This window comes from Zosterops lateralis (assembly GCF_965231275.1).
Source record: "Zosterops lateralis genome assembly, chromosome: 14".
Classification (NCBI taxonomy): Eukaryota; Metazoa; Chordata; class Aves; order Passeriformes; family Zosteropidae; genus Zosterops; species Zosterops lateralis.
The window spans coordinates 3,559,025-3,580,351 of NC_139774.1; the positions used below are offsets into that span (position 1 = coordinate 3,559,025).

Here is a 21,327-nt window from a genome sequence, read left to right on the forward strand (position 1 = left end):
AAGAGTTTCATAATGTATCCCCTCATGAGAGAGAGTTAGTACATTGTAATTCAGAGCAAATCTGGCAAAGTCCCCACTGCTGTTTATGGGAGAAGTAAATACTGTGAGGCCTGAAATGTGATTTTCCTGTACAAGGGATACTGTATCACACTTCTTGGTGTCATCTTTGAACCAGTTGTAACATTTAAGCTCTCATCAGTTTATCCTCTGGAAGCTCAGGCATTTGGAATCTTGCAGTTAAACCCAAATCTTTAAACCTTGTGGCTGAAATGCCTTGAATTGTAGATGAGGCTCCATCAGGACTGCTGGAGGACAAAGGACCTCAGCTAAACAGAACCTATTATTGCAGGACTCCTGGCTTGCAGCTGATCCCATAACAGGGTGGAACAACCCTGGCAGTGGTACAAGGGATCTCTGCTGTGAACCCCCAATCTCTCCTTCACCTGGCACTAGAGCCAGGGCTGAAGAGTCACAGACTCCAGGTCTGCAGAGCAAGGACACAGACTGGGGAAGCTGTGCAGTAAGAACCCAGGGAAGGTGTTTCTAGTGGGATCAGTGACAGGGAAGCTGCCCCAGGGATTCAGCAGCAATATACCTCAGACCTACGTAAGAACTTGTTACTCGTTAATTATGAGTCAAGACACACTGCCTGCCAGTGAAAGCTTCTAATATTTGCAGTTTTGCTGTGATACACAAGGGAAGAGAGTAGTAACCTACTCTGGCTCTTTAGGGCAGGATATGTTGTGGGACGATAGGAGCAGCCTGCAAGGCTTAACATTTAAACTAGGAACAAATAATTGCAGAGTCATGAAACGTGGTGGTATGTGAAGACAGATGTATCTCAACACAAAACACACTCTAAGAACGGAATAATCAATCAATCTTAACAAGGAAAACTATTCAGAGTTCTTGGAGCCCAGATTCTCTTTTTGAGCAGTTTAGTAAATATGTTTAATTATCACACTATAGGTCTATAAATGTCAGTGATATTTAAAATATATTTTAATTATGGGTCCAACATTAGTGGCCTCTTTAATAGCATACCTAAAACAAACAAACAAAATTAGGCAAAAAAATTCCCTAAAACCCAGATGCTCTTCCATCCAAAACCCTTACACTGATCATATTGGTAAAATACAGGAAGGGGAGCATTACTTTTGACAGAGCAGTGCTGCTGCTCATACAAGAATAGTTGCTGAGTTTCCTTGCAGCTGCTTCACTGATGTGCAGGAGCTCCAGGAATGCACTGACCATGGCTGGTTACCAAAACCAGTTCTCTCTGAAAACCACAAAAATACAGATGAAGATTTGTTTCATTACAAAGTAGTTCTGTTTGGAGGAGAAATAGGATTACAATGGATGCAATCATCTTTCCACCCCTCCTTGAAGAGCAGCTCCACCAGCTGAGCTGATGTGCCACGCCAGCTCAGTGGCTGCAGGGGGAACCAATTCCTGGATCAATTCCTTTCCTTGGTGTTCAGGGAACACACTGGAGAACAAACCTTTGTCTGTGAACTGGAATTTTGGCAGCACTTCCTCACATGCAGAAGCCAAATGTGGTATTGGGTTGACAGCATCTGGGAAGCAATGAGGCACAAGGTTGTTTTTATGCACACCTATATGGAGTTCCTGTTATTATTTGGGATTGGGCATAGGAGAGTCAAACTGCTGAGTGACAAAGGAGTTGCTTTTTACTCTCTGCTGTCACTTAGCGATGTCGTTCTTCTTACTTTATTTTCCACCTTTTTCCCCCCCCACACACCTTTGGTCTCTAACTTCATAATGGAACATTTTCCATTAGAGCACTAAAGAAAACAGATCCTCTGAGTTTGTGGACCATATATTCTACAGAAACTGTATTTCTGGGCAATTTGTGACATGTCTGCTGAATCCAAGGCATAAGCACAGTGACTGAAGATATTTCTCAGTTTTAACATGAGCAGATCTCTATGAAAAATGCTGCCAGTGCAGAGTTGCAGGGCATATTGCAACCTACCCAGCAGGCTGAGATTCCGCAAGAGCTGGGAGATTCTGCAAGAGTTGGAAGATTCTGAGGGCAGGAGTTACAGCTCAGGACTCAGCATGCGCCTGACTTGAGACAAACTTACAAGTGATGGCACAAGGACACCACCAGAAGGGCATTTTCCCTTTTTATTGAACAAAGGTGTTAATAGAGTAGGTAGGCTGCAACTCCCAAGTGGCAATTTATTATAGTGGATCTAAAACTAGGAAAAGTCAGAGCAACCTTGATAGTGAAAAACTTGAAACATAAAAGAAATTAAATAATAAATAGGAATGCAGGAAAATTGCAGTCATATTGGCTAATTGACAGGTGAAAAGAGTCTGCTTTCTGAAATTTTAAATGATTGGCACCACTTTGCTCCAGCAGGGAAACTCCAGGGGTGATTTTTATTCAGTGATAGTATTTTGTGTAATAGCAGCCAATTATATTTGCCAGGCATGCAAATGCTGATGGCCTGGACATGTCATCTCAGCATTTGACCTTCTGCTACCATTACCCTGCTCTTCCTCATGTGAATTCCTCAAGTCAAACTGGTGAGGAGACTTTTAAAGGCTTAAGTAGTGCAGTACAAACAAACACAGGTACACACTCTTCTATACAAATGCTTTATTAAAAATGCTTCTGGGGTTATCTATTTTGAGATATTACTCTACATAAATGTGGAAGTCAAGTCTTGGTTTAAAAAAATCTATATTTTGAAATGTTTGTTGCTACAGTAAAATGTAGGAAAATAAGAATTATTTCTAGTATTTACACAAGGACAAACAGCATAGACTTTTAGAAAATGAAAAAAAATACAGAATACAGTACAGAGACTTTTTACAATGTCTGCAGTTGGTCCTCTGAAAGATCCAGCCTTTGAAACTGAAATTCAGAGATAGTTAAACTTTTTACCTCCCTTTTCTTCTTCCCTCACCTCCCACCCCAGTATTCAAACCCTTCACTCAGTAAAAATGATTTATGTAGAATGTTAAGATACAACAATTGTGTTTTCTTCTTAGAAAAAAACATGTCTTAAATATATATATTTATATATTCAGAACAGATCCTGTTTCTCTTATGTGACTAGATTTACATGTGTAAGAAATAAAATTGACCCTGTAATTAGAATTGAAAATACAAAGATCCAACAGCAGAAGACAATTCCAATGTATTTTTTTATGCTTCTCTTCAGCTTCAAAACTCCTGTTGTGTCCATGATGATGCCAGTTTGCTGCACAGCCACCTTCCCCCTGGGGCTGGAAGGGGGTCAAGCTTTAGACAAAGTCTGCACTGGCACAAGAGAAAGTCAGACAGCACTCACCATTTAAGTGTATACTCACTATACAGTGGTTTTTAGTACAGATTCTGCAGTGTTCAGGAGGGCTTTGGCCAAATCAGAACTTGCTGAGCATTTAGTACAGGGATCCTATACCTGAAGACAGGATATTTAAAGGTACCACCACTCTTCTGTTGTCACTTTAAAAAGCACAGCAATGTTAATGCCATGTCAGAAAGAGCCTCCTGCCTAAGGCAAACTGTAACTTCTCAAGGACTTCTGTAAAGGACCCTGGTTGGCAGCAGTACAAGCAGTGTCTGAGGAGAACTTTTCACTGTTCTTCCTCTTATGATCCCTGTTTTTTCACGTGCAGCTGCCAAATGTGAAATGTTTGTGATTTCAGTATAATGGGTAACAAGTTGGTGGCTGTCAGGAGGAGGATGCAGTGTGGCCCTAGAGACAAGAGGCTAATGCTAATCACCTGCCCATGGATCATTTCCTCTCATAAATAACTATCCTCTAGTGTCCCAGAACCCTTCATTTAAACCTCTGTCCCTTCCCTGGAGTACAGGGTGTTGTTTGTGCTGAGGCTGCTGTAAAAATGGGTGTTAAACTGGTTGAGCACCGAGTTGCTGTGGCCAAGGTGACCAGAAGGCATGGAATTGGACCAGTCTCCCACACCATGGCTGGGGATACTGGAGAGTGGGGAATAGGCATTGAAGCCTACCATGTTCTGCCCCATTTTGTCAATGGGTTCAGAGCTGAGTCCCACGGGCCCGGAGCGGCTCCCCGAGTTGGAGCCGTGGACATAGGCGGTCATGCTGGAGAGGAAGTTACTGAGGCACGGGCTGCTGGAAGAGGGAGGAGATGATCCTTTCTCAGGCGAATTCTCAGTCCCAGGTGATGAGTTTTCCAAGATATCCTGATGCTCTGCAGCTTTGGGGCTGCCAGTCAGGGTACTGTCCTCAGATTTCTCAGATGCAAGAGCAGCAGCACTGGCCTCAATGTCAGACTTTCTCTTCCGCTTCCTGCGAAAGTTTCCATTGTCAAACATCTTTTCACAGTTTGGGTCCAGAGTCCAGTAATTCCCTTTTCCTGTCAAAGGAAAGAAACTCACCCTTTTAGTTTAAAAATATGCACACAAACCAAAAGAAGTAGTAATTTAAGGTTTTACAGTGTTTCTCTCATTTCACAGAAACAGAACAATTGCATGAGCAATATACATGTAGTTTTAGTCACTCAGAAGTACAAGTCAGAATTCAGAAAAAAAGTTTAAGGTTCTGGGTTCTCCCCCTTAGCCCTGACTCTTCACACAGGCAAAACTACAAGTGGAGTCATTGGGAGGGCTTTCTGTTTTGTTTTCTTGGTGAGGGAAGGAGGTTTTCAGTATACAGATGGTCTTCTGAATTTACAGCAGAGAGTAATCAAATCCCACACCGGGCTGCTCCTCCAGATTCACTAGGGTAGCAGAGATTTCTAACAAGATTGAACCAGACTTTTGGCCCTCTACTGCAGAATAATTTCAATGAGTTTTTAATGTTCTCAATGGTTCTTAAGAGCTATTGATAGGAAACCATGAATAAAGGAATATCTGACAGCCTACCAGCCAAGGGGTTGGTAATGGCAGAGATGTCATTCCAAGCAAAACACTAATTTAAACAAACAAAATAAAAGCAGCCTGCTCTCCTCTACAGAATTAATGCTGACTCCCCAAAGCCACTGGATTTCTTTGACAAATCCCCTTCCCTTGAATTCCCAGTTAAGTTTGACCCAAGTCATGCATTACACCAAATGGGTCTTGAGTGTGCCTTGCCCAGTTCAATGTTCCTGTGCATGCTGAGTCTCTTGCTTAGCTCATTGATCCATTCTCAGGAAGACCCAGGGCAGGACAGAATTCCCCTCCCTCCAGAGATCTCACAGCAACATTGATTCACACCTCAGCTATTCACAGCTGCTTTCTAGTTCAGCCCTTTGAAAACAAAGTGCTACTGTGTCTATGTCCTGTATCTGGGCTACTGTGTCTCTTTACAGTGCACTAGGTATTTTAAAATTCATCAGGTTTAGTTAGAGGTGGGGGGAAAGGGAGAGAGGGTTGTACCTGGATCATCTTCATCTCGAGGCACCTTCTTGAAGCAGTCGTTGAGAGACAAGTTGTGCCGTATGGAATTCTGCCAGCCAGCCTTGCTTTTGTTGTAGAACGGGAAGTTGTCAGCCACGTACTGGTAGATCTGGCTCAGAGTCAGCCTCTTGTCAGGTGCTCCGTGGATGGCCATGGCAATGAGGGCAGAGTAGGAGTAAGGTGGTCTCACCAACTTCATCAGCTCCTCTTGGGATGGGAGGGGAAGCCAGCCAAGGTCAGTTCCTCCCAAGCTGTGCATGTTAGGCAGGAGCTGCCTCTGCATCCCGTAGGACTGCGGAATGAAGGGGCTGGAGTTGGATCCTGGCAGGTACGGTGGTGGGGTAATGGAAGGTCCATTTAGCCAGAGGTAAGGATTGGGAGTGGTGTTGTAATCTGTGGTCTCGAAGGTGCTGGGTCGCTGGGGGCTCGGGACATTCTGCGGGTGGAAGAAGTTCTCGTAGTAGATGTTCATCTCCGGAGGTTCTTGGCCAATGTTTGGGAATTGTGGGCTGCAGCGAGGAGGGGAGTGCGCCTGTGGGTCAAAGAAGCTCATGCTCTAACCCAGGTGGCTGGTGAGTTGTGACACACCTGTGCTAGTGCTGCTTTCCCGGGACAGGTGCATCACCTGCGCCCTTCCCTAGGTACTTATGCACCTGTAAATGTTTCAGCCTGTGCTGCAGGCTCCACCCCGCAGCCCTGAGTGGCTGCAGATGAGGAAGATATCCTTTTTGGAATGCTGGCAGTCCCAGTCAGTCATTGATGTCACATCAACCAAACGTGAAAGTTACAACTGTTTGTCTTTTTAAATGAATGAAGGAATTTTCCACTAATGTGATGCATATGAAGAAAGCCTAGGACTTCTTGAAGATAAAACTCATAGTTCCTCCTCTTCTACCTATCACATTGAAGCTTTAGCATATCTTATTTTTTCTTATTAAAGCAAAGTAATTTTGTGCTGCTGCTAGTAACACTTCAGAATGCAAAAGCCATTGTCACTAGTCAATGAAACAGTAGAGATATATACTTAAAAGAAAAAAAAAAAAAAGGAAAGAAAAAAGAAAATAAAAAAAGAAAAGGTCAGACCTTTTCCTTTTGTAACTTTAATTGCAGTCTTGCTGGTACTTCCCCCTAGGCAGTCACAGCACTACAGGCAAATTCTGTGGCTGGTTACTCACGTGAGTAATCCTACTGATATAAATGGAATTAACTCCCTAAAGTAAGGATTAATCTTGTGAGAAAAAATATCAAGCTTAATAATCAAACCTTTCTTTAGAGCTTAAATTGGTGAACTGAGATGGGAAATCATTATGTGCTGCTTCCTCTTTGCTGCAGGATTGGTGCAGAGAGCTCATAAAACTTCTCAGCACAACTTCCAAACAGGAAAGCACCAACAGTGTTCAGCACAGCTCTTTTTAGCCAAGTTCCAATAACTTCATTTGTATCTATACAGACAAGAGCTGATTCCTTAAAATTAAGTAATAAGGAAAAACCTTTAGCCCTTTTATGATTTGGATAAATCCTTAGTGCTTTGCCTGGCACCCTGCACGTTTGAAGGAGGAAAGAGCAGAGCTGCAATCTCACCACCCCTGTCTTGGGATGACAGCTCCTCACTGCAGGAAACCTGCACTGGAGTTAGAGCAGAGCTGCACTTCCCTTCACAGTGGTATCTGCATTTTTTTTTTTGGTGTGTTTAAGGCACACACATAATTTAAAACTTGCCTTAGCCTTAATACCTATGCAATTAAAGAAGGTCATGGTATGATGGGACCTTCCAGTTCTTGTCCTATAATTTCTGCAGAAACATCAGTTTTGACCCATAGATTTGAATTCCTGGCTGTACCAAAGGTCTTTTGCTTTGTCACACATTCAGATGAATCATTTGTGTTGTGGCACAACCACCAAGACTCCCCACTCCCTAAGAATTAGGGATTCACTAATGTCACGTCCATATTGTTCCTTTGAAAGGTATGAAAAAAAATTCCACTGGAAATACTGCTGAAATATTGAGTACAGAATGATAAAGCCAATGTGCCAGCTCAGAAATGCAGCTCTACAGCTGTTACTTTAAAAATCCAGGCTTTCACTGCACAGAAAATCATTTGTACCACAACAAACAAGTTGCTACTTTAATTTGAATGGCTGAGAGTTCAGAATATGTAAATGCTGAATAACCTGTGCAGAAACACACAAACAGACAACAGTTAAGTTGTTGGACTGGCTTATTTTCTAAGTGACATTTGCTGTGCAAAAGGTGACTTGGAAGAAAGAAAGAAAGAAAGAAAGAAAGAAAGAAAGAAAGAAAGAAAGAAAGAAAGAAAGAAAGAAAGAAAGAAAGAAAGAGAAATTTATTTTTCAAGAGCTCGTAATGTGAGTGCCTCCCTCCTCAAGGGACTAATCTGCAAGAATCTTTTTCACCATAAGAATCTGAGTTACAAACATGCAAAATGCTGTTTGAGCAACATCCCCTACAACTTCCTAGTTAACTTTCTAACATATAGATATGAGTGAATAGAGGCTTTGAAAACATATAGATATGAGTGAATAGAGGCTTTGAAAAAAGCCCAGGCTTTGCAAAGTTAAAAAGCACAGCTACTGCAGCCAGGTGAAGGCTGTAAAATTCCCTGTGCCAGTGACTCCTGGTGAGGTTCCGTGCAGTGCATGGAGCAGGGCGAGCCCGAGCTGTGCTGGGATGCCCAGCCCTGCCAGCAAAGTGTCCCAGAGCAGGGCAGGCACTGAGGATGGCAAGGGCTGCTTTTACAGCAGGGAGGTGCAGACACGTCTCTGGGCTGCTGCCCACGGAGCTGTGAAAGGGGGGCAAAGTCTGAGCCCTCCCCGGCATGGCTGTGCTGGCACAGCTTCCAGCAGGGACACCATCCCATCAGCAGCATTTCCCTTCAGCTGGCTGCGCCTGATTTACTCAGCTTGGAGTATAAACAGTGCCAGGAAAAAGGTGCTTTGTCAGTACTCTGGGCACACCTTGCTGCTGCAGGGTCACTGCAGCACACGCTCCCGAGCAGCCCTTCTGCTGCAGATGCTCCTTTGCACGCAAGGAGGCAGCGAGAGGAGGATCAACCCTGTTCAACCTGTGGTGGCTGAGTCAGAGCTGGAGGAAATTGAGTCTAACCAGGAATATTGTCCTAGGGTCTTCACCACTGAGAGTCTTCCTTTTGGCAGGAGGGCTGAAAGAAGGCAGCAATCCCAGAAGTGGGGAAAAGAGAAGGAAAACCAGTGAGGCTTCCATATAAAGAGGCTGGAAAAAAGTGGCATGCTGACCAATGTTTCTATGTTTTATAATTTTTTTAATGTTTTATGTTCATGTTACAAACAGATCTTGTTTAGGGATTAAAAACTCTGCAAATAACTTGGAGGCCACTGCTGGAGAAAGTTTAATGATCATTATTTCCTATTGCTTTGGGTCAGTAAGGTCTGGCTTGGCAGGATGCATCATATTTTTAACATGTCTTTTTACTGCAGTCCAGTACTGCACAGCCCTGAATGCATGTCTCTACCAGCTGGAAGCCTGGTCAGCCACAGATTGTTGTCAAACCAAAGACTGCTGACAGCTCTCGTGTGGTACAAATATTTGCTCCTCTCAATTTCTTGAGTGAAGCTCCAAAATCTGCAGAATTGAGGTGGAGCCCTGGTAGGACCATTGTTTTCCATAGATTTGTTTAGGTCAGCTCCCATGTACCCCTCTACTCCAGCCAATAGTAATATTTTATCACACTGACTCAAAAAGAAAAGATAATATCTTTTCTTTAAAAGAAAAGATACTCTCTGAAATCTTGGGTCAAGAAAGGTTCAGATTAATTTCATTTAAACTCAGATTCCTCAGCATTTCCATTTACACTCCACAGTAACGTACACATCCAGTGTTTCTGAAATGCAGTGACTTGGGAGAGGTGTGCACACAGCAGCACATTGTTCATAGAAATGATTCCTGGGGTCACAAAGAAGAGGGAAAATTTCTTTTTAAAAGAAAAGAGTCCATGTGTAAGTCAATATACCAAGCAACCCACATGGTTTCAAACAATTCACACCCTGAATTCACAAACAGGTCAATATAAAAACCAATAATTTTCTTTCACACAGTGAAAAATTCTCTATGTTCTCAGTTGTCCAGCAGATCACTTTTAGAAGTCTTCATGTCTTACTCCAGTAATTATCTGCCCAGCATATCCACAAAATAAACCACACCATGAGAAGAAACAGGCTGTAGCAGGCAAAGCAATGTCATCTCAAGGACATTACAAAAGCATAAGAAATGTAAAATACAGCGCTGCAAAACAAGGGAACTGAGCTTTATTTCTAGGAAGGCAGGTTGAACATTAAATTAATGGAAAAGGCAATATCATTGGGATCTGTGCCATAAGTGCTGCAATGCTAAAATGCCCTTAGACTTTTCAAGCCTTCCAGAACAAAATCACTGAGGGTTTTTAAGCAACTTTATAACTGGGTTTTTAGAAGGCTGTGAAATCATGTAAGGGTTCATAGCTGCTCTCTGACCATGAGAATGATGATAATAAAAGTGGTCATAACTCCTACCCCCAAAAAGGCTTTCTACCACCTCCTAACCCATAATAGATATGGCAGAGGGGATTGGGTGTCCCCTGACTCGTGTATCAGCTGTGACAGGACACAGGCAGGCAAGGAATCCACAGCTTCCCTTTGGCTGCCACAGGATCTGCTGTGCTGGGGGACACAGAACGGTCACACCTGCCACAGAGGGGCACAATCAGTCTGTGACAAATCCTTCTTGTGGTGGGATCTGAGGTGTCCCTCCCAGTTATAGGAAATTAATACAGATACAGACCTTTAATCAATCACACTTTGACAGCCAACATAGAAAGAAAAAGTAGCAACATGCTACTGCTTTAGTGTCAGTCACATTTCAACATCAAGATACTTGCTGGTGTGGATAAATCAGCTCCTCCCTCTCCACTATCCAAATGGAGATTTCATTGAAAAGGCATTTTAGAACCACAGATTTTTTCAGAAAACACAACTTCCTTTTTTTTTTAAGGAAAAAAGTTGGGTTTTTTCAGTGTTCTACGCCCTTTAATGCTTGCACGACACAAACACTTGGGGAAAATTAATTAGAAACTGCGGCTGGAAAGCGAATCGGTGCAAGCAGAGGGAACTTCTCTGCGGCCACACCCGGGCACAGATAAACTCCAGGTTGTTTTATTGCGGCCGGGGTTTGGGTGCAGTAAACCGAGATAACCCACCCCGCGATCAGGGCGATTTAGGGCGCTGTCACTGCCGGCGCTTCCAGGAGCCTTTCCCGGTGCCCGAGCCGCGACACGGGCCGATATCGCGACATGCGATCGCCCCCCGGCGACACCGCCCGGGAATGCACCGCAGGCAGCGACCGGCCCCGATCCTCCTGTCCTGGGATCCTGCTGTCCTGGGGCTGCTGCCCGGGACCTCCTGGGTCTGTAAACAGAGCCCATTATGGATGTGAACAGTTTAAACTTTCTCCCGATTAGAATCCTTCGCTTCCTTCGGAATTCTGTGTGGAAATTCTGGTAGATTGAGAGATGTCTTTGTTGGACATCCATTTCCTTTGATTATTTTGGGTTTCATTTGTTTGTTTGAGTTGGTTTTGTGTGTCTGTGTGGTTGTTTTTGGTTTTGGTTGGGTTTTTTGTTTTGTTTTGTTGTGGGTTTTATTTTATTTTATTTTATTTTATTTTATTTTATTTTATTTTATTTTATTTTATTTTCTGTTTCCCCATCCTGATTTCCAATATTCCTCTTTTCCTATCTTGTGAAATTAGTCCAAATGCAATTGTAAAGAAAGACTCTATGAATTCAGGGACTGTGCACCACTACTGCTACTGTGTGTGTCAAAGCAACTGAAGTAAATTTTTGGATTCCTCCTTATTTGTAGAATCCAGGTATCCAATCATAACATACTTTAGTGTACAATAAAATAGCATACAAAATACAGGGTTAAAAGGTCTGCATCTAAAGCTACTCTGTCCAAGGCTGTTTTCTTATATCTAAAAACATATAAATAAACATCCTGCAGAAAGTCTTTCCTCAAGTTATCTGTCAAATGTTGAGTTGTTTAGACTTTTTTCTAGTTAAAACAGCACAAGATTCCTGTTACCTCACCCACATCAGCCTTTTCTGGCTGCTCACCTGCCAGGGCATAGATCTGTTCTCTGATGAATGAAATTAATGAAAAATGACAGTTTTCTCATCCCCATCCGCTGTCCTGTGCCTTTTGAGTCAGTCACCATTTACATCAGCAGCCACCTGCAGGAGCTGAACTAATCCAAGCAGTGGCAAGGCCTAGCAAGGGTTAACAGTGAACGAGAGATCAGCCATGCCTGTCACACGAACCTGGTACTAAATGCAGCAATAGCCACACACAGAATGGGGCATCTGGAGCTGAGGATGCATTAATACACATAAAGCATCATTATCACAGACGCTGTGTTTGCTCCAGCTCAGACACTCACAGTGACTCTCTCATCACAGGCTCAGCCACAGGAAAGATCCCCCATGGCACACAGAAGCTGTCAGCTATCCTGGAAGACAAAAACCTACACTGAAAAAGGATAATTCTGTGCAAAACCCCATCAGCTCAAACTGTCCTCACTTCAAAGCCGTGGTTAAATTTATCTAACATTTAAAAGTTTATGAAATCCGTGGCCTACCCAACGTTTGTTTGCAGAGCAATTCTTCATTTACAGTGTTAATCTTTAGCACACGCTGCATGAGGAGAGCAAATCAGAACAGAAAATTACACAGAGTAAATAAAGAACTAGTCCTCTGCTCACCCCAGAGCAGTAAAGGCTGCCAATGCTGAGTCCTTACAGCCCCTGGGGTGTTGCTCAATGTTCCCCCTCAGAAGGACCTTGAATGCCTAAGAACAAGCAGGAACTGAGTTCTGGTGGGGAAATACAAGTTCTGTGGAGTGACTTCTGCAAGGCACCCATGATAGGAGATGGCTGCAAGCTTTTTTTTAATGCAGGCTTCCATATTCCTAAAAAATTAAAGAGACACATCTAAAAAGATGGACATCTCTGCACCCAAAAGATAATGAGGGAAAGAATCCTTAAAGTGTTTAGTTTTCTTCCCTCCTCAGAAACAGTTTTTAAAAAAATGGGTGCTGCAAAACACAAGTTGGCTTTAAATTTGCTGATTTCTCTTGATTTCTAAATGAGAAAAATGCTGTGTTTGGTTAAGTTATTCCTTTTATCTTCCTCCACTCTGGAGAATTGACCTGTGCTTTTGTTTTAAACAGAATGCCGTAATTCTGGATGATTCCCATTGACATTGGCATAAATGGAACCAGTCTCTGGGATAAATGCTCCATCATTTGAATAGTTTTGTACTGAAGCTAAAATAAAAAAAAGGGATCCTCTGGTATTTTTATGATACTTAAGCTAAAAACCTTGAAAACAGAGGAAGTGAACAATGGGATTATGTGGTTGGGTGCCTTTCAACACAACTCCTGGATCTTGGCTGACTTAAATGGAAACCAGATTTAATAAAAAATAAAACCACTTTATCTTTCCTATCATGCTATTTTAAAAGCTTTTAAAACACCTCTTCTTTCTAAAAGTGCCCTCATCCCATGATCAGGGTGGAAAAAATGAAAGCAGAGGTCTAGTGATGTCTCATGTGTCAAAGAACTCCTCAGAATAACCAGTGTGGCACCAGTATCTCCACTGGGGGCTGAGAATTGTTGATCTTTAAGGTCTTTTTCAACCCAAACCGTTCCACGGCTCTGCTCACCCACAATTTCTACTGTCTGATAAAGAAGGTTACAGGCTGTGTGTGATAGAGATAAAAGTTCAATGTCAAGCAGGTACACTGGCCTATCACACATTCAAGTTCCAGAACAATGTGTTCCTAAGGTCTGTAAAATCTTTAATAAAACTCTCCTTCCTCCTCAGAAACTTGATCCTTATTGACTTAGACTCTGACCATTTTCCTATAGCTCACAACAGCTCATTTTTAATGAGATTTTGAAGGCATTAATTTCCCTCCAGAATAAATATTTAAGTCATAATTTCACAACAAGAACTTGGTATGATTTCATGGCATGAAAAAGGGCAGGCTGCACACCCAAGTGAGGTGAGGATACTCCGGAGTACCCTGACGTGGGTACATTGCCAAGATTTGCTGTGCAGACCTTGTGCTGCACTGACACAGCAGCTCCCGGGGCTGGACATGCTGTTACACTCCACAGAGATACCCAGGTCCCTGTGTCTGGCTAAAAATGAGATTTCTGCCTAAACTGGACTGCAATGTGCAGCTTAAATGCACCTCAGGTCATTGCAGTGTAACAGCTCAGTGCAGGTCAGCTCAGCAAACCTCAGCTGGACGCGCAAACAGCTCATTAATTACACATTACACAGCACCATCATTATCTCAGTGCCAAGTGACAGCAAACCAGAGTGTCACCAGCCAGACAACTGGAAATGTCAGCGAGAAGGGAGATAACTGGGCCAGAAGAGCTCTGTGGAATGGCTGTTCCTGACCTGCACAGGGAGAGCTGGAGCCATTCCTGCTGTGCTAATTCTCTCAACAGCAGCCAAACCCTGACCCTGTCCTGGAGGAAATTTCTGCCCCCTGTGCTTCACCTCAAAGAATGTCAGATACAGGTTCTGCCCCCAACCTCTGCATGCATGAACTGAAGGCCTGTTGGGCTCATGACAGAAATGGCAGCAATCAGTGCTGATTCACATTTTTAAACAGATGTTGCCATACTGGCACTTCATTGTCCCAGGGCATCAATTGCCCTTCATGCTGTGCTGTTTGTTTGGACTAAAAGTCAGTATCCATAGTTTCTGGAAACTTGTGAAAGGCTGGAGCTTGTGGTCCAAACACCCTTAAAATTCCAGTTCTATGAATGCCCCGTTCTTGGCAGCTATTTTTTCTTAGTTAATTTTGCTTTTCTGCTCAGAGTTGATTGACATGATTTCAGGCTGGAACTTGGGCTGGCAAGAGGAGGACAATCTGTGGTGTGGGACAACTAATAAAATTATTGCTGATATTTAGTAAACTAAATAAGTAAGTCAGTTTAGTGACTCTAAACACAAAAACTGTACTAAAACCTGAGCAAAACACAAGCATAAATCTTGAATCACTGGCTTAACTCCCAACACCAAACTTCCTTTGGATGTTGTGCTCCTGATTTCCTGGTTTTTGTCTCTGGGCACTTCCTTCACTTCCATTCTTGCTACTTCTTTATTTTGAGTCACAGTATTTCAATAAAAAATTATAATAACAGCTACAGGTAAAACTCTAATATTCCACTCACCTGAAAACATCTCTGCAAGACACAATAAATAAAAGGTAACCTTGAACAAGTATTTTTGCAAAGAATAAGCAGTTCCTAAATCATCCTTTTCTTACTCATTTCTAGGAGAAGCAAACCTTTTCTTTTAAAAGAAACCTTTTCTTTATTTTGTGCTATTTTCAGGGTACCTGCAGATAATATTGAAGGACGACTTTGATATCCCTCCTCCTCTTTCTCCAGGTTAGAAAGATGTTAAATGTGCACCTTCCAACTTTTCACTTTCTCCCACTCACAGATAACCTTCTCTATTAAACAGAAGAGTTTTTCCTAGGAAAACCTTTTTATTCCTCTGTGCCTTGTGAGAAGCATTATCAAGTTGCTGTGAAAAGCAAATGAAACAAAATGAAACCAAAAGTCTATCAGAATTCATGCCAAACACTGCAGTTAGTGTTAAAGCTGGGCCCATTTTGCTTTGCTGTCTGTGGTTATTTTGGTGAAGGTGCAGCATTAATTCCAATAGCAAATAGTGCAAACCTCTTACAGGAAACAATCACTAACTACTCCTGTAGAAAACAGTTTCACTCTAACAACTTGCTAAGAGAGTCTAAATTCATAAAACTAATTTATTCACACTCTATGCTAAAGTGTTGATAGAAAAACTCAGGTTTAAACAAACTGCAGATGTCTTTCCATAGCTTGAAATCCACAGCAAGGAATAACTTTCACCTCTTGGTCTTTCCCAAATCCATAGAAATGCAACAAGGCCAGTCCCCTAATCCACAACACTGTACATGAACATATTTTATTTACTTACTCTAAACCTCTGTTGGTGTCTGAAACATAAAGGGATGAGTGAAGGAAATCAATCATTCACCTTTAGACCCCCCTTCTATCTGGAAAACACTCTTAGAGAAAGAGCTGACAGGTTATCAAAACTGTGAGGTGCTGACCTGTAGTGCTGTGGAGCTTCACAGCAGTGAGGCATCACCTCCCAGCTTCACCTCACCAGGTGGGGAGACACAGAAAATCAATCTAAACCCAGAAAACTTGTGCTCTTAGAACTCTGTTTGCTGTCAGTAAAATACTATTACCTTTCATATGATGGCACCAGGAGATATCAGGGAGAAAGGGTCAGGGCAAATAAAACAGATTTGTATCACTTTATTGAACAGCAGAAAATGCAGCTTTTGTTCATTGTGCTACTGGATGTAAGGTCAATTTGTACACGTGTAAATAAACCTCTGCATGTTTTCTACGTAACAGCTGCTGTTCTGAAAACAACTCAGGCAGTGGTGTCACACCACAGACATCACCCAGGGAACACTGAGGATACAGAGCCGTGTGCTGGGAGCAGCAGAGGATCTGAGGGCTGTAAATCCAGCTACAGCCACACAGTAAATTGTCAGGGGCTATTTTGTGCTGAGCCATCTGTTGCCTTGGCTACACTGCCAGCCAGGGTTTAAGGCTCTCTGGAGTGTGTCTGTGTGAGCTCCAGGAAACCAGAACTCTGCTCTTTGGGAAGAACAGACCCTGAGCTGCTTTACACACTGAGACTTGCAGTTGGCCTTCACACACGTGTCACTTCCCAGGAACAAGCCTTGTCCCCAGGGAACATCCAGCTCCCTTTGACAAGGGAACTACCAGCTTTGACCTACAGCCAGAGGTTTCTGTTCCAGATCCCAGTGGACACATCCTGCAGTGTTTTCCTCAAATGTTATTCCTGTATCTGTATCATGAGTAACTCATCAGAGTCCATGGAGGATGTTGCTCATATTCTCCATCAGTGCCTTTCCTTAGAGTAGATGGTGCTCTAAAATATAAAATTTGTCTGTAGATATAATTATTTTCAGTTGAGAAATGGTCTTGTAAAACTTGATCACAGATCTGCTGTTGAAGGTTTGAAATGCTGCTCCACGGGCTGCTTTCCATCTTCCAGAACTCTGGAAATGCGCTGAAAAAACACCAAAACAGATTTTCCTATGTTAAAATTGATTCTGTGCTGGATCCAGCAATATGTGTATTAATTACTTGTGCCTTTAAGCTGTAGCTAGAGAAAAAACACATTGACAAAATCCTGCATGTTTTCAATTAATTTCTCTGTCCTGCAAAACCTTAGTCCTGTATTTAAACCTGTCCACATGATTCTAAACATGTTATGAAGCACCTCACAACTGGATTTTTAGCTGTAGTTAGTCCTTTTTCTGCCATGTGAGAAAAAACATTCTATCCTCTGTATTTTATATGCTCTATAAGTTTAAATACAAGTGGACAAGATAGCACTGAAAAGCTGCAACTCCTGAAACAAGTCTGTGATAAATTGAATGTAAGTGAAATACTGCAGAGTTCACATTAATAATAATTCTTGTTCCTACCAGAAAAATGTGATTATGAACACATTTAACTGAAGGTTTTCCTAAATGTTGCTATATGCTCCCTGAAGGCATTATCCCTTTTTTTTTTCCAAAGAAAACCCCAAAACACAGCAGAAAGTAATGAATACAAATGAAACCAATTACCCAGGAAAAAAGAAAGCAAAAGAACAAACCCTTTGCATTGAAAGATCAGAAAAGCTGGTGTGTAAAACATAACAAATATTCCAGAATACTGATGCAGTAATGCATGTTGGTAGCTAGCTACATCTGCATTAAATGTCACTGTCCCACTACCTCCAAAGTAGGAAACCTTCACATTCTGTGTAGCTGCTCTAGAGATTTTTTTTAGTTTTTTTTTTTTTTTTTTTTTTTTTTTTTGGGGGGGGGGGGGTTTGTTGTTGTTTGTTTGGGGGTTTTGTTTGTTTGTTTTGCTGTCAAACACTACGTTAAATGAAATGGTGTTAACTTTGTGAAAATTTTAGACATCAGTGAAAAGTTCCTCATTTTAAAGGAAGGCAGCCGGCTTTAAGGAGAGTGACGACTCCAGCGGAGCCGATCTCCACGTTGCACTCACTCAGCATCTCCACGAAGCACCTTCGGCCGGTGCCGCGCTCAGCCCGCTCCGCGCCCGGCGCTGCCATCCCGGCCCGGCCCGATCCCGCCGGGAACCGCCGCTTCCCTCCCTTTCCTCCCTCCGTCCCTCCCTGCGGCACCGGCTCTCGGCGGGACGCCCGCGCCCTCTCGCGGGCCGGGAGCCGAGCTGCACACGCAGCTGCATCCCTGCATCCTTCCATCCCTGCATCCTTCAGTCCTGCATCCCTGCACCCTTCCATCCCTGCATCCTTCAGTCCTCCATCCCTGCATCCTTCCATCCCTGCATCCTTTAGTCCTGCATCCCTGCATCCTTCCATCCCTGCATCCTTCAGTCCTGCATCCCTGCACCCTTCCATCCCTGCATCCTTCAGTCCTCCATCCCTGCATCCTTCCATCCCTGCATCCTTCAGTCCTGCATCCCTGCACCCTTCCATCCCTGCAACCCTGCATCCCTCCATTCCTTCATCCCTGCATTCCTGAATCTTTCCATCCCTGCATCCTTTCATTCCTGCAGCCCTGCATCCCTCCATTCCTTCATCCTTCCATCCCTGCAGCCCTACATCGTTTCATCCGCTGCACTCCTGCATCCCTCCATCCTGTCAGCCCTCCATCCCAGAATCCCTCCCACTGGAAGTGTGGCCAGAGCCAGCTTTGCTTTCACACTGAGCTTCCACTCAACTCTCTGAAAAAAGCATCAAGAAAAAAAATAGCAGAGTTTGACTTATGAGCCTATTTTTCCCAAAAATACTTAATTTTCATAGCACAGACTTTTTGAACATGTAATCCTTCCTTTCCCCCCTGCCCAAATACTCAGGACCTACCATTGTTTTAAGTAACTGGTTCACTCTCTTCTTTTTGACGGTTTTCTTGTCACCATCTGAGGTGGAAGGAAACACTGGCTGGCTCAGCCTGTGTGAGGCAATTGTTTCATCGGGTGCCACAGTGCTGATAGACAGAGTTAATCCTTAGAATGGAAACAATATTGGTTACAAAAACCAAAACAAAATCAAAAAAGGAGAGTCAAACTGTAAGACAAAGCAGAACTCAAAATTGTGACCTACTGCAATGACTAGAAAAAATTGAGACATTTTTAATCTAACTATAACCTTAGAATAAAAAAATTAAATAATAGGGAAACAATAAACTTCATTATGTTGAAACTGAACAGTGAAAAAAAGGAACCAATCTGGCCAAAGAATTAAAAATAGATAAACACATGACAAAGAAGTGGGCCATGGCAGTCTGTTGTGTTGTGTAAACATCTGTTACAGGCATCTGGAAAGAGAGGGGCAGTGGGAGGGACAGATGAAATGCAGGCTGAGAACTGGGATGTCCTATGGAACAAGGGGTAACAGAGACTGAAACTGGGCCTGTTTTCTCTATGTGCCCCAGCCTGGAGATGAGCTCCAACTTCAGTCCCACTCTCCCCTCTCCTTTCACACAACCACCCATCTGTCTGGGGGCAGCTGTGTTATCCTGCTTCCCCTGCCTTCCATGGGGAATCTTTGGGATCCCTCTCTGATTTCAAAAGCAGAAGCTGAAATCGTGTTATGGGGCAGGATATTCATCCCCCAAAGCACAGCATGGAGCATTTCTCCCTGTTTCACACACTGCCTTTGCCTGTGAGTCCTGGTTTCTGCCCCTGAGACCCTACTGGGCAGGGAAGCTGAATAAACCAGCAGGAATGCCCACGCTGTACAAGAAGTGAAATTCGGAGCTCCAGGAGTAAGAGTTTTAGAATTTGCATTTTGGCACAAGGCACTGTGGTGTTACCAAGCATTTGGAGCAGTCCAGCCTCACATGCACAGTACACTCTTCCATTATGAATTTTGTCCCAGTGGATTTCACAAGGATGGAGAGAGCTGCCAGCCCTGCTTGGAGCAAACCCTTCATGGCTCTTTTCTGAACATCCTAATAAAGTTCAGAATTCCCACCCTAGTGTGAGCATCTTACCTGGGATAGTTGGCATGGAACGACTGACAGTGCTCATCTGCTTGAGGACAGAAGTTTTCTGAGGTGCCACCACATGTTCTGAGAGGTTGGTGTCACTCATGAACTCATATTTCCTTGACAGCTGTTAAATAAAAAAGCCCCCAAATTAATGATGAACTGAGACTTTGGTTCATGTATCATATTATGTAAAATCTAAAAACATACAACAAATTCGCAGATAATTTATAGTTAGATAAAAACTTTTCATTCTACATAGAAATAAAGAATTCTAAAAAAGTTACAGAAGCAATCTGTGATCTGAAATCTGATTTCCTACCCTATTTTTGGCATAATATCATCAGACAACTCTGGGTGTGATCTGCAAAGTAAAATGAAGTTTTGAAAACATTTTTCCCTATTGCATTAACATGCCCAGCTTGGCTGCTGCAAAGCCCTGTTGCTGCTTTTTTGAAGCAGAAGAAAATCCTCTAACTCAATACACAGTGGAATCCCCACAGTTTGGTGGATGTGTTATCTAATTTCATCAAAAGCCAAAGGTGTTACTTGGTTTTGTATATCAGTACTTCTCAAAGCACGACTGTGCTTTATCTCTCTTTTGCATAAGGACACACAGTGTGAGACAGTCATAATCATCCATGAGTTCCTCTGTGCTTCCCCAAACAGTCTTGGCTCTCTACTCCATTCATTTTACCTTTGATGAGTCCTTCAAACATTTTTGATCAAATTATTTATGCTTCCTCCATGTAATTTGACAATCTGTTACTGCCTGGCTTTTTAATTTAGATGGGGCTTGTGTATCTAGAGGATGACATACTAAAGCAAAGTTTTCCTGAGGATTAAAGTCTCTACAGAAAAAGGCCCAGTGTAAGTTCCATAAGTCACTGTAATGATCCAGCAGCCCTCAGATGATCTATGGAGTGAGAGATGCCAGTGCTTCCAAACTTCAGTCTGGCACCATTTAAGGAGCACTGTTTGCAATCTTGCACTTTGCTAACAGCTGCATGTTCCATAACAAGGTACAAAACGTACAGGGCTCATCACTTCTGAAATAGCCCTGACTGTGAGGAGCTGCCATGAAATGTCAGCACAGCCAATTGCCTCTCCATAGGAAAGCAGCTTAACCCTCCCCACACAGTGCTGGTCTCTGAGCTAACCAGGCTTCAGGATCTGCAGCCTCCCAGCTCTGTTATCTGTCACCAGAAGCCAGGAGAGATGATCTGATTTTCTCACTGATTTGTTTCCTCCACAGCATCTTGCCTGTTTCATTCATGGCAGGGCAGATCATCTCTGCATCCTGCATCTTTCCCTTTATGACAACTGGAGTTCTCTGGGATATATTTTTCTTTTTCTAAGGGAAGGAGTAATGTCCTCTTTTTCATGGATTATAAAACACTACTCTAAAGCAGTAACATACACATTTCATGTCAGAGATAGAAATATCAGCTGCTGCCTTCTCATCAGCAAACACCACACTGCTTCTTTTTGTTCTTTTTTTGGACCTTCTCATCTTGACTTCAGGATGAGGATTATTTTGCAGAGCAATCTCCTCTGATTCTGCTTTTCCTTGCTTTGGCAGCACTGCTTCCAGATCAAAGCTGCAGGAGCAAAAGAAAGAAAGTACAAGTTGCTGAGTGATATTTTAAAAGCTGCTGGAATTCTGATGTCATTTCCCCATGAAATATAAATGCAGGTCATTCTTTCCTTCTACTTTCCAGGCAGCACAAACTGCTGGCAAAAAGTATCTGAT

At 42.9% G+C, this 21,327-nt stretch overlaps 2 protein-coding genes across 2 annotated transcripts in view; both read right to left on the reverse strand.

The window, feature by feature from the left end:
* Nucleotides 1-2,614: 2,614 nt before the first annotated feature.
* FOXI1 (forkhead box I1) lies at nt 2,615-6,035 on the reverse strand. The gene is made up of 2 exons (XM_083871819.1): nt 5,380-6,035; nt 2,615-4,376 (listed from the first exon to the last, which is right to left on the reverse strand). The coding sequence occupies exons 1-2, from the start codon at nt 5,951-5,953 to the stop codon at nt 3,823-3,825; spliced, it is 1,128 nt and encodes a 375-aa protein (XP_083727945.1). The 5' UTR covers nt 5,954-6,035; the 3' UTR covers nt 2,615-3,822.
* A 9,583-nt stretch (nt 6,036-15,618) lies between these two features.
* The window catches only part of DOCK2 (dedicator of cytokinesis 2), a 146,778-nt gene continuing 141,069 nt past the window's right edge, over nt 15,619-21,327 (reverse strand). Inside the window, exons 45-48 of the mRNA XM_083871665.1 lie at nt 20,995-21,175; nt 19,581-19,701; nt 18,449-18,591; nt 15,619-16,612 (exon numbers count right to left, since the gene is read on the reverse strand). Of these exons, the coding sequence (XP_083727791.1) occupies nt 16,538-16,612; nt 18,449-18,591; nt 19,581-19,701; nt 20,995-21,175 (520 nt within the window). The 3' untranslated portion in view covers nt 15,619-16,537. The remainder of the gene's footprint in view (nt 16,613-18,448; nt 18,592-19,580; nt 19,702-20,994; nt 21,176-21,327) is intronic.